Raw genomic sequence first — 13,152 nt, forward strand, 5'->3', positions numbered from 1 at the left:
TTATTTGGAGCTCTCAACATCTGCCCATATTGTTAAAGGAGATAGACACTGAGGTTGTGCAGGGAATATTGATTTTCCGAAGAGGACATTTGGCCCTTATTCAATATTGGTTGAATATTGACAGTTTCTAGTGAGCACTCACACTCTGCTTTAATTTTGCTGTATTGTTAAAACAGACACTGGAGTACAGTCTCTGTTAAAGCCAGACTCATAATTGAATTCTCTTTTATTTGCTTATGGAAGCGGACTGTGTCACACCTGATGTGTGACTCTAAATCACCCGCAGCTGATGGCCTCATGTTAACTTACCATGTTATCAAAGAGTTTAGCTCCAAAGGAGTTATTGTTCATTTTTTTGGTCAATAGGGGTTGATCTGACATCAGTGAGTGCTTCTCTTGAGTATAACATACCAATAAATCAACATATATTTAACACTTGAGCAACGCAGCTGAGGAGAGGCGTTCCTTAACTCATGGCTCAATATACATGTCGAGATAAGCATCAATAGGCATGGTTTGGGCTTTTGTGTGTTTATCAACACATTTTAGGGAAAAATTTAAAGATGCCCACATGGTGAATAAAAGCCTGGATTGAATAGGTTTATGGGTGAGCAGGTTTTCCTTAATTTACTTAGTATCCATATAATGATCACTACAATCTTTCACGTTATTTATTCAATACAGATTATTTTCATTAGGACTTAATACTTACAATATAGTCTGAAATAACTTTTTTTGAAGTACTTTAATAATTTATGTCACAGACAGAATACTACCTTTAAAGGCCAAGAATAAATTTTAAGTTTAAAACTGTGACAACAAAACAACACATTCAAGGAAGCCAACTTTGAGTTTTACATAAACCAGTCAGCTGTATGTTCAGTTCTGCGTGCCAGAACAGAAGTCACGTGAGTAGTTACATCGCTCAAGGTGTGATGTATTTGGTTCATCATGCCTCGCTGCCTCACTGACGTGCTCACTTGTTATATTTAATCATAAGAAACGACAGATGTTGCAAACCACTGTCCCTTGAGATGTTTCACACTTTAGCTAATTTTAGCTCATTTTCCATACCTGTCTGTGCAGCGATACACACATTCAGGGTGAGGTGCCCCTGCTGAGGGACAGTGTCAGTACTGGGGATCACACCAGCAACCTCACCTTCCAATTTAAACAACCTCTTTGTCTTTCAGTTATCGGGATAAAAAGGGATTAAGACAAAAGATTAAAATGTACAATCAGACCTCTTTGTTACATATGGTTACATCCATGCAATTCCATGAGGAAATAGTCATGCATGCATTTCCTCTTTCCCCTTCATCCCCATTAAATTAGCATTTTACCACTGGATCAATATACATAGAGCCAAGTTTCAAGGGGATCATTTTAAATTACATAAGGCTGAGCTGTCAGGCAACATAATGTAAACTGTGGCTCATCATTAAGGTACAGTACAGTATGCATGGATTAAGATTTGATATGATGTCTTCTTCCACAGCAGTGAAAACAAGGACATGATTGCTTTGAACCTTATGTGCATTGCAGATATAGAAATAATACTGCATGATACACAAAGCCACAACAAAGAAGAGCAGATTTAAGTAGTCCTGCAGAGGAAGATGGGATGTGCTGTTCTATGTTTTGTAAACAAACAAAAAAAAGATTTACCTGTTATATGTTGACTTTTCCAGTTAAATATTGCCTTTACTCATATAATTAAAAAAACCTACCTTTACTTACTACCATTAAAACATAAAAAGCCAGTCTTCCATTTCTTAAATGTTTTATTACCCCCATCTGAGCAACTGAGGAATATGGGCTCACATGTCAAATTCCTTGTCACAGGATGATTTCATGCAGTTCTGACTAGATTATATTTAAGCATTTTCTACTCCTCATGTTGCTACAGCTCAGTCTTGTTTCTTTAACTTCCACAGAGTTTGCACTGACTGCCTCCTCAGATTCTTACACACAGAAACAGCCCACTGCATCTAGGAGTGTAGAGGCCCTGAGATGTGAGGCAGAACACTCATAATGTACTTTTTTTGAAATCCTGTGTGAGAGATGTAGCACCTCATTAACATCAAAATGGAGTTTGTTTTGTTTCACAAAGTAAACACTGTCTAATTAATTGCATTACGTAGAAGAATGGTTCTCAATGTGACAGAATAACAAACATATCTCTCTGAATGAATTCAAGCCTCGGGGGCAGGCACCTCCCTGATGGAAAGCTCCTCATGTTATGCTCACACTACCTGGTAGACAAAGAGTGTGTTAGTATTGACTCAGTCACGGTCGGTTTTATTCTGATTTAGAATCATAAGGAGGCATGTTTTGTCTTCTTTTACAGTAGCTGCCCTATTATCTTGCTGGGTCATTGCTCCTTACCTCTCCAGGAGGGCGCTAATAAAATTGCTATCTCTCCTGGCTTTTCCGCTGTGGAAATGAGTTTGAAAGCAATTTGGACATGTCACCCCCAGGAAAGAGTTGATATTGATTTGCCATGAACTACCACCGGGATATAAAGGAAAGGGGCAATTTATCTACAAATGAGAAAACTCAAAGAGAAATCACATTTTTCTAAATAGCTGACCTACTTTCTGTCATGCAAGCCTCTAGTGTCTCACGCTCCATCCGCACATTCGCGGGGCTCTGTTTTAGGCTCTTGCCCAAATGTCTGCTTGCTCCAAATGTTTGCATATTGAAGAGTATGTTTTACCATGCCAGCTGCTCTGTGTTGAAGTAAGACATGGACATCTGCCATTAGTTTTGTCTGAAGTAATTAGATGTGTGCGTTTATGTGTCTGAGCTGTCACGGTGCTCACTGACCTTTAATTTGCCATCAACACCCTTATGAGAGAGAAAGAGAGATAGAGTGAAGAAGATAGAAAGATAAAGTGTTCCAATGTACTCACCCTAACTCACCCCATCTCCTCTGTTTCATCCAGAATGACACATGGGGACAGCAGTACTCCTACGCACTTTTCAAAGCTATGAGCCACATGCTGTGTATTGGGTATGGCATGTACCCCCCTGTGGGCATGACAGACGTGTGGCTGACCATCCTCAGCATGATTGTGGGTGCTACCTGCTACGCCATGTTCGTGGGCCACGCCACCGCGCTAATCCAATCTCTAGACTCATCTCGACGGCAGTACCAGGAGAAGGTGAGTCAAGATGACGTGTTGCTGACAGCTGTGTTGTCTTGATGTACTCTGAAGAGAGGACACTGGTGGGAAGGTAGGATGCTGGCTCGACCTCAGCTTGAAGCCTGGTTTTAGTTCTTCCTATAATACAGTTCACCCTCAGAATCTAATTTCTTTGATGTTTGCGCAGCCACTAAACACACACTGACATCTAGGTATTGCAGTTCCATCATAACTCTTCCAAAGGGAAAACAAGCACCATCATCCTCTACAACAGGGGTTTGCAAAGGCTGACACTGTGGGCCCCTCGTCAGACAAATTTGAAACAATTGAGGTTTTTGCCATGAAACCATCCATATAGAAACAGGAACCCCAGCCGCCCCAGTGTACGTTAAGCCCTGACAGCTGGCTGTGAAGGCCGATGCTGTGTTCCACAGTGCCATGGCCTCTGTGGGCCCGGCGTGGGTGATAATGAGCTGAGCTGCGAGGCTGCCACATTGCCCACTGTCTGTGGCGAGGAGGAGATGGGAGAGGATGACCTCCAGGGATTGGAGGCAGAGGCTTGAGAGAATCCACCCGAATGAAAGAGGGAGAGTGGGAGTGAAAGAGAGCAGAGAAAGAGGAGAGGAACAGATTAGCTGATGCAATGGGTGTTCGTTGCTACATCTTCAAAAGGAGAAAAAGTGCACTGGATAAATTAACACCTCACACATCTAGGGCAGCATAACAAAGAGACTAGTTTTCCAGTAGATTCTCAACAGCTAACAAGGTGAAAAATCCAAATATTACAACATACAAGGAGGTATGTGACTAATGCTGCTGATGTGAGTAGCTGTTTAATAAGAGGGGAGCAAGCCATCTCCCATCTCAGCACTCTCCACTCGTCTGCTGCTCTGCTTTAAGAGATGTCTTGCTGCCAACTGAACAGCTGGCCTGTCTCAGCACCAGTCAGCATGTGCTACCAAAGACATTTGCTGCCGTTTCTAGGATCACCCCCTAAGGCGCCTTAAGAATCCCCCAGCCAGCTAAAAAGGCTCCCCTGTGCTCCCACAGCTACCCATGGTGCCTGCCTACCGAAAGGTTATTACTGCAGACTGCAATTAATTTTAAAGAGTGCGGATTCTCATTTATCTTTCCACATGCCTCGGTGATAAGGCACTCTCTGGGTGCACTGTCACTACGTGCTCATCTGGCTGTGGGAGCCAGATAGTAGTCATTTCTATTAAAATGTACTGTACCCATTCCTTCTTTCAGCTTATCAGGGTTAGGTCCTTCAAAGACATAAACCTTTTTGTCATTGGCCCTTGCATCCGTTGTGTGACAATGGGATCTGCTACTTGGAGATTTCACTCTGCTTTTTTGCGTGTTATACTAATACAATAATCCATGCACTCAAGAAGTGGACAATCCGTTGGTCAATCCCTAGAGTTTTGAGAAGGCTTGTGGCTGTTCTCAGATCGCTCTTGGGCTGCCATGACAGAGACAGCTGTTCCTGTCTTCTGGGACTCAGCCTGGAGAGAATTCTGCTAACTGAGACACCGCTAACACAGCAGCCGGCATCCAAACTATCAGCATACACCAAGCTATCTGTTAGTGATTCTATGCTGTCTCGTTAGTTAAAGTAAGGTGCAGCACATGCACAGTGTGAGGATGGTGATATGGCATTATTCTCTAACCCAAAGAAGCATATGGCAGGTAAAAATGAATGTTGGATGAAGGCACTTTACATAAAATAAAAATTGTTAAGTCCACTGCTTTGAAATATCACATAAAAACACTGTTCAAAGAAAAATGTGTCTTTACATCTGCATTTGCATATTATATGGTGGATACTTTAATTAATAGTACATGTGTTCATATTAATCTGTGTTGTCCTGTCAGGCACTTTTAAGAGTGTTATTAAACTCCCAAACTCAGTCTCAGAGTGGGTGCTCAAAGTACAAGGACACCAAGAAGCTTTTATTCTCATCAAAACAAGTGTACATTTGTAACACATCACATGAAAAAGGTTGTTTTTTAGTGTAGTGAAATTTAAAAGGAAATAAATACCTTTGTCTTTCAACTCTCAACGTGCAGCCCTGCCATAAAATGTATTTTTCATCTTGGTCCCACTGCCTTTGTTGGTTTCTGAACAACATCACAATGTGATGAAGACTCTCTTTTAATCTTTAGTTTAGTGTGCTGACTCAACACATGCCTAGCTGATGTTGTCTACAGACTGTGAAATATGACCAATTTCACTAATTAGTAAATGCTGAAAATGCCACCAGTCTCTTTTCCGTTGGCAAGCTGAAATGGATATCTGTAGTCTGCAGTTGGAATTTTTTGTGTTCAGAAGATTTGCCCATGTTGATATTATAAGATGTTGTCAGCAATACTACAAAACTGCATTATTTGCATACACCACCAGTCTGTGAAGTAACATGAATGGGAACTTACTTATCTGCAATGTAGACGCTATGCAGCACCATAAGTCACTAACATGTGTTGTGACAGTTGATCTTATTACACAGTAATTACACACTTGTGTTTGGCATTTGACCTGAGCCAGCTAGTAGGTAAGTAACACCCAATGGGCAACAACACAAATCCCCATCCTCTATTGCAGTTTGATGTACTTTTGGGGTGTTTGTTTGGTTGGAAATTTTAAGGCAAGTTTATCCCAAAGATTCACAACAATGGGAGTTTAAACTTTCAGCTAGGCTACTTGCAAAAAAACTGTGGTCTGCAACATTAAAGCCAGTTTACCCCACTGCGACTGGGCGAGACGATATATAACGTCTGTCAGCTACTTGTGGCACAGCTTCGTGCTGTCTTTACAGGAACAGGAAGTCAGAATATTATCTGTAAAATTTCATCCACATGGCGTTTACTGCCTGGAAAACTCTGGAAAATGGCTCTCTTTCTTGGTATTGCCACGGAAAAGTGTTTATGTCTGAGGAATACACCGTGAACTCCTTTTTTTCACAGTGGTTACACATTTACAAAAGGGATATTCCGCTGTTGGACTTCTCCTGAAAAAAACTTTGTCCATCGTCCAGCACCTGATACTAGTGTTATAGTACTCGAGACTGGTCTTGGTCTCAAGACCGGTCATAAGACCACTTTTTGATGGTCTTGGTCTCGTCTCGGACTCGACCGCATTTGTACTTGGTCTTGTCTCAGTCTTGGACATTGAGGATTCGGGATTTTATTTCAAGACCAGTCAAGTCCATAACTTTGGGAAGATCATTAAATTGCTTTTGCATTGTCTGATTTATTTGTAATCATCATCAACTTTGATTGGATGTAAAACGTATTGCTTCAAATGCAACCAATAACCCTAATTAAAATGTGTTGTTACCGTCAAAGACTGTCACCGCTCCCTGCAATTGCAATGCTTGCGTTGATTTCAGCACTTAGTGTTTGTATGTGGGTGTTTTAATGGGAATGTGGATCTTCAGAAGAAGTAGCTATGATCTTGTTCCACATTTTACTGTGTGTCATATAATGTGGCGAACCAGTCTTGGTCTTGACTCGGTCTCGCCCCCCCTCGGTCTTGGTCTCGACTTGGTCTCAGCCCCTAAAAGTCTTGGTCTTGTCTCGGTCTCGATAAACTCTGATCTCGGTCTTAACTTGGTCTCAGTTTGGGCGGTCTTGACTACAACACCACCTGATACGACACCAGCGAGTGCCGTGAAGTGGACGTACCTCGCAATATTCTACCTTGTCTCGTAATATTATGACTTTTTTTCTTGAAATCTCAGAGAACACAGAAATGTGGGAGGGATTCTGAATGTGCAGAAAGTTTTGAATGTGAGCAGAAAATCTGCTAAAACAGATGAGCTATTAAAATCCAGTCAATAAGTGAATTAAAATGAATTCATTTATCACTAAGGTGAAAATGAATTTGTGCTTTAAACAAATGTATAGAGGTTAAATCCACAAACAAAAGACACAAAAGTCGAGGGAAGAGTAAATCATGTGGATTAACACAGTAGGGATGATATTAAGTTTATCTACAGAAGAAACATATTTAAAAGAAGTAAAGAATGCCTGAGAGCTTTACTGCATTATATTCCATTCTATTATATTTTGAATTGTCACCTGTCACCTCAGTTTTGTGTTTCTCTTTATATAAAAAAATATAAAAGATTTCCACCATAAATTGGTACAGAAAAGGCAGAAATTGGAGCAGAAATTTTCACCAGAATGCAGAAAATTAAGTCTTTAATGCTCAAAATCTTCTGGGAGAGGAACATTTACTTAAATAGCTAAGTTCTTTTTGATGGGTTGCGGTAAGGGACCTGGATAATGGATAGGGGGGCGCTGGCCCAATAAAAGGTTGAGAGCCACTGCTCTATAGTCACAGTGGGACAGAGGGAAGTTACTGACTACTGTTTAGCTACTGAAAGAAGTCAACGAGCGGATCAGTGTTGAGTTGTGCAGCACCATCGCCACATTTAACTGCCTCGTGCTGGTTTTGATGCTACACAGGCTCTGCATTCATCCACTGTAAATAAGCTGTAAAAAGTAGAGCATGGAGCTCTCGTACAGATGGCTGTATGTCCAAGATGAGAGGCCATCTGTCCAGTTGGCATGCAGAGGTGATGTCAGGTAAGGGTTAAAAGTTAGATTGGAAACCAATCAGTGAAAAACCTCTTGGAAGAACTTTGAAGGAATCTTAGAAGTGTACATATGGGAAATTGTACCCACAATTCAAAGATGGTGAAAATTTTCATCAGAAAGCCTGAGCATAATCTTTTCTGAATAGAATTCTATTACAATGTCAGAAGCTAGCAAGCAGACATAAATGAGCTCTTAAATAGGAATCAGGCAGCTTGTTAACTGTTACACAAAGTAGAGGTCCCAACAATCACACTAAATGTTAGGGGTTCCCCTACTGAGATGAAAAAAAGCTTTCTTAGATTAATTTTCACCATGCTAAAAATATATGCCTGATGCCAGTCTTTTGCTGTGTGTAAACAGAGAATAATAAAACGTGCATTTTCTACCAGTTTGCGACTCAATTTGTTGCAGATGTATCTGACAGCTTGGCTTAGGTTTGGTCCATATCAGATCTTAATGGAAAAGAGAGAGAGGTTCAAATTGTACAGGTTGTAAGCTTTTCCTCAGCACGACCTTTTCTACTCAGTGACTCACATGTGCTAGAGGTGTAGAGATTTTAGTAACATTTTCAAGTAGTCATAGACATTGCCGTCTCTTTATCTGGACTCTGTACTCCCTGCTAGATAAGTTGAGTATATACCCATATCCCAAGACAAAATATTCACATTGCTTGTTTTGTCCAGACAATAGTCCAAAACCTGTCCAAAATATCTGAAAATATACAAAATTTACAATGATCATAAACAGAAAAAAGCAGCACATACTTTCACTTGACAACCTGAAACCATTTATCGTTTTGCCTTCAATAGACTTAAAGAAGTCATATTATGCTTTTTGGCCTTTTCCCTTTCCTTTATTGTGTTATATGTCTTTTTTGTGCATGTAATTGGTTTGCAATGTGAAAAGGCCTAGTCCACCCCAAAGGAAGTTACTATTTCTGACAGAAAACACTGCTCCTGAACTGCCTAAAAACAGCTCGATTGTAGTCCAGTCCTACTTTTTAACCTGTCATAATGCTTACCTAGCAGTTAGTGTGGCACGCCCTGAAAAACAGTGGTGGAGAAACACACTGAGCTGCAGCACACACAGTGACGAGCCGTCCACCCGCTGCCTCCCCTCACCCCCACCCCCCCTACCAAAAATTAGATTGTCTCCAGGCAGTCAAACACATAAAGTTGTTAATGTGATGTAGAGACAGTGCACAGTTAAAACGTTACGTATGAAAGATCATGTTACATCCCAGCTCACTAGGGGAAAGGGGACGTACGCATAAACCAGATGTACTTGGTATGGTGGAAAAGTTATTTATTTACACAGTTTACAAGATTTACACAACTAAAGTTGGGCAAGTGGGTGCTGCAAAAACATAAACACAATATAACAAAAAGAGATCCCTCCAAAACAGGGATTACTAACTCAAAAACCTCTCTATTTAGGGTGTCTCAAACAAAACACAGGGAGAGCAGCACCCCTAAACCTAATGTGTTAAACAAAGGAAAATCCTACGTGTAGAGTGAGTGTCAGTACTTACTCTAAAACCTAGCCCAACTCTGCAGACACATGGTTAAACACAAATTAATTATGTGTCTCTTAACAAAATAAACACTTACCTACTTCTCAGTAAGGAACTGAACTGCTGCAACAGGGTTACCAAGTCTTTAGCTAAACAGCTAACCCAAAGACTACTCTTAACAAAACAAACACTGGCTCTCAGTACCAGCAGCAGTAAAAAACACAAGCAGGCCACGGGGATCGCACAGCCTGCTTAGCATACTGGAAACACACACGAACAGTAACGAAATACAACGGCTGCTAACAGCGGCCGTAACAGATCAATTTGCTACAAATTAACAACTTAACACTCAGAAATGTTTGCTCCAGTCTAGGTTGCGAAGCTGGTTCAGAAACATGTTCAGCTGAACCAAAGCTGTGGTTGGCATGTCAGGACCCGCCCTACTCTGCTTCCGATTGGCTAGTAGTCCTTAACTAGGTACTGCACATGTGTATCTCCCAACAAAGACCTTAAAGAAGTGAGATGCTTCACTCGTTAGCTAAAACGGAGCATTCAACACACAGGGTGAAAAGAAGTGCTGCAGAAATGTGCAGTATGAAAAAATCATGGTGTTTTTTAAAAATGAAACCATGTAAACCTGTTCTGGTACAAGCCCTTAGTAACATTATGAACCTGCAAATGAGCATAATATGACTGATATGATATGATTAACTAAAGGACCATCATTGATATCTATTAGTAATGATATGACAAAAGACTTGATTAATTTTCTGATCTGCTAGGAATGACAGTAGCCACGTTTCCATCCAATTGTCAAGCGAATTTTAAGTGGACTATGGAAATGTCGCTAAAAAGCACGTTAGGTGTGTTTCCATAAACTGGTTTGGAGCGAATAAACCAGGTTACTGCAAGCGTAGTTACGTCAGTTGTTACACAAGGCTATATAAACAAGATGTATGGGTTGCAAACTAGAAACAAAACCAGTGGCATTGACTTGAGGACCATGGATCTGAGAAAAAGAGAGGTCCTCAGGAATGTGTTTCAAGTTATGACCAGCCATGTCTCCGCGCATTATGAGAATATCCAGCAAGACGCTGACAGCGGAAACAGTTGATCGGTCGTGGGTTACATGTTCACTACATCAAAACTTATTTGGCAAAAGTGTTTCCATCTCCCATTTAGTGCATTAACTCTTTTTCTACAAAGGCAAAAACCACCTCAAGCGAGCGTAAAAACTTTTTTGCAAGATTAAGGAAGTTTTTTAAGTTTGCCGTTTCCATCAACCTTTTCTAATGTGATACTTCAAAATGCACTTAAAAAACGTTGAAGGAAACACGGCTAGTGTTTTCTGTTTTCTTCTTCTCTGTCTGCTTTTGTTTTCTTTTATATCAGTAATTTTCTGTACCAACTATAACTGTCTCAGGAGGTTATAGAATATATTGATTGTACTCCTGTAGAATTACGCTGTAGTAAAGAATAGGTCTGTACTGTCATTTTTTGTATTTTACTGTAGTATAGACTCATGTGGTATGTATTAATAGTATTATTCAATAATTTGTCGGGAACAGTTATCCTCACATAGAACCCCAATATTACTCAGCTAGCAGTTCTGCTACACCAGAGTCAAAAATATTGTCAGCTGGAAAGGGTTAAGCTTTTGCCACATTCCCCCAAGGATTCTTCCCTCTTGTCTCAGACATGTTGAGAACCATTATCACACAAAGAGAATTACATCTCTTCAGATTGGGGGCACAAGATGGCTGCACTTGTGACTGTTCATACAGTGTATGCCTGCCACTCTCTGTTAGCTGCTGCTTATCTGTCACAATGGCCCTCTACAGTGGAAATGTATATAGTACAGCATCAACAATGATAGGGACACAAAAAAATGAGAGACCTCATTCATTTGAAGGTGACTTGTGATCCATGCTGTCTTACTTTTTAGAAGCTCTCTGATCTTTCTGAATAGTTCTCCTCTCAGGTTTTTTAACAGTGTATTATTAACATTATTCAGTGTGGGATAACTGAGTGATGTTCTGTTTGTTGTTGGTAGTTAATGATGAAATCAGGGATTGCCCACGAGGGACATGAGTAGCGTGTTGTGGCATGCCAATCCCAAATGGCTTGAGAAGGAAATGGCAATGGTGTGCTACAGTCCCTCCCCTCTAAATCTCTAATTAACACTTGGCAATTAAACATGGCTCTTTGGGGAATAGTTAATAAGAGGCCCAAAGCTTATTATTTGTGGGCAAAGAGGCTCTAGAGATCTTTTGTTCCCCTGCTTCAATCCCCCAATCTAGACTTTTGGAAATATAGTAAATATTCATCAGAGGAGGACTATACAGTATTTGAACTTCCATAGTTGTCCCTTTCTTTCCAAGAGGGAGAGAAATCGATTAATGCTGTCAGGAAACTAGTAAAACATGCAGTTTTAGTGTACTTCTTTAGAGCCCAGCCCCACCCTCCCCCATCATCCTGCGTGACTCCCCAGTTGCAACTGTGGACTCCTTCCACTTCCTGGGCACCATCATCTCCTAGGAACTCAAGTGGGAGCTGAACATCACCTCCATCACCAAGAAGGCCCAGCAGAGGATGTCCTTCCTGCAGCAGTTGAAGAAGTTAAGCCTGCCAAAGTCAATGATGGTGCACTTCTACACTGCCATCATTGAGTCCATCCTCACCTCCTCCACCACCATCTGGTACGCTGCTGCCACTGCCAGGGACATTCGCTCTGCAGAGAAGGTGATTGGCTGCAATCTTCCATCACTTCAGGAACTGTAAGCCTCCTGGACACAAACTGTTTCAGACTCTCACCTCTGGCTAGAGGCTGCGATCCATCAGGACCAAAACCTCTCGCCACAAAAACAGCTTCTACCCTTCTGCAGCTAGCCTCATTAACAAGGCCCAGGTCCCTCACTGATACTCCCCCCTTTCAAATAACGCAAATGTCTCTGCACATCTAAATTTTACTTCATTTCATATTATGCACAAACCTGGCACATTGCATATTTGTTGTTAACTAGGGGTGTTCCGATCGATCGGTCACCGATCATAATCGGCCGATAATGGCTTTTACTAGTTTGATCGGTGGTCTCTAAAAAGGCCGATAAGAAAAGCCGATCAGATGATGGAATACTCCCCAGTTTCAACGCCAGCTAAAATGTTTCACTATGCTGTGTGAGCGGTTTTCAAAGCTAGCTAGCACCGAAGGCACAAATGAGTATGCCTTTGGTGCTAGCTATCTTCTTTAATATAGACAGAGATCAACTCTGATACACAGCTGAAACGCTGCTGTGGACGGAGAAGATAGTTTTCGTTATAAAAGTGTTTTAAAAACGTAGCAGTGTGGATGTAGCCTCACATTACCCCACTCCTCTCTCTACTCCTCTCATGTCAACCCTCCCGTTTTCCCCCGAGATTCTCCCATATTTTTCCGTTCTCACCCGGTATCCATCCGTTAAATGTTTCCCTGTAAATCTCCCGTATTTTTAACCTTTATAAAGTCAAATAAAAACCTTCTGGCCGTATTTAAAGTGTTTGCTACTCTCCCTCTGGTAAAGTCGGTGGCAGCATGTAAATATGTAGACTGTGCTTCCTGCACAAGGATTAAAAATGAAAACAATCCACTGAAAAATATAAGGCCTATAGCCTACTAATGGCAAACCATATGTAATTATAATGAATATAGTAGCCTATGTAATATTAACAATTGACTGTATAATATGGAATTTACATTGTAGCCTATTTTTATTTATTTAAAATTTCCTTATTTTCAAATCTCACTGAAGGCAGTTATGACTCCTCTCTGTAGCCCTTCTCCCTCTCTCCGCTCCTCTCTCCCCCCTAAAACCCACAGAACCTGCCTGAGCTTTCCAGAACAAAAAG

The 13,152-nt window shown here is 41.0% G+C and overlaps 1 protein-coding gene across 1 annotated transcript in view; it reads left to right on the forward strand.

The window, feature by feature from the left end:
- The window catches only part of hcn4 (hyperpolarization activated cyclic nucleotide-gated potassium channel 4), a 77,763-nt gene that overhangs the window by 38,134 nt on the left and 26,477 nt on the right, over nt 1–13,152 (forward strand). The window contains exon 4 of the mRNA XM_038702010.1: nt 2,949–3,167. Coding sequence (XP_038557938.1) covers nt 2,949–3,167 — 219 coding nt within the window. The remainder of the gene's footprint in view (nt 1–2,948; nt 3,168–13,152) is intronic.

This window comes from Micropterus salmoides, unplaced genomic scaffold (genome assembly GCF_014851395.1).
Source record: "Micropterus salmoides isolate LMB-PRFRI ecotype aquatic unplaced genomic scaffold, ASM1485139v1 Ms_hic_scaffold_6, whole genome shotgun sequence".
Classification (NCBI taxonomy): Eukaryota; Metazoa; Chordata; class Actinopteri; order Centrarchiformes; family Centrarchidae; genus Micropterus; species Micropterus salmoides.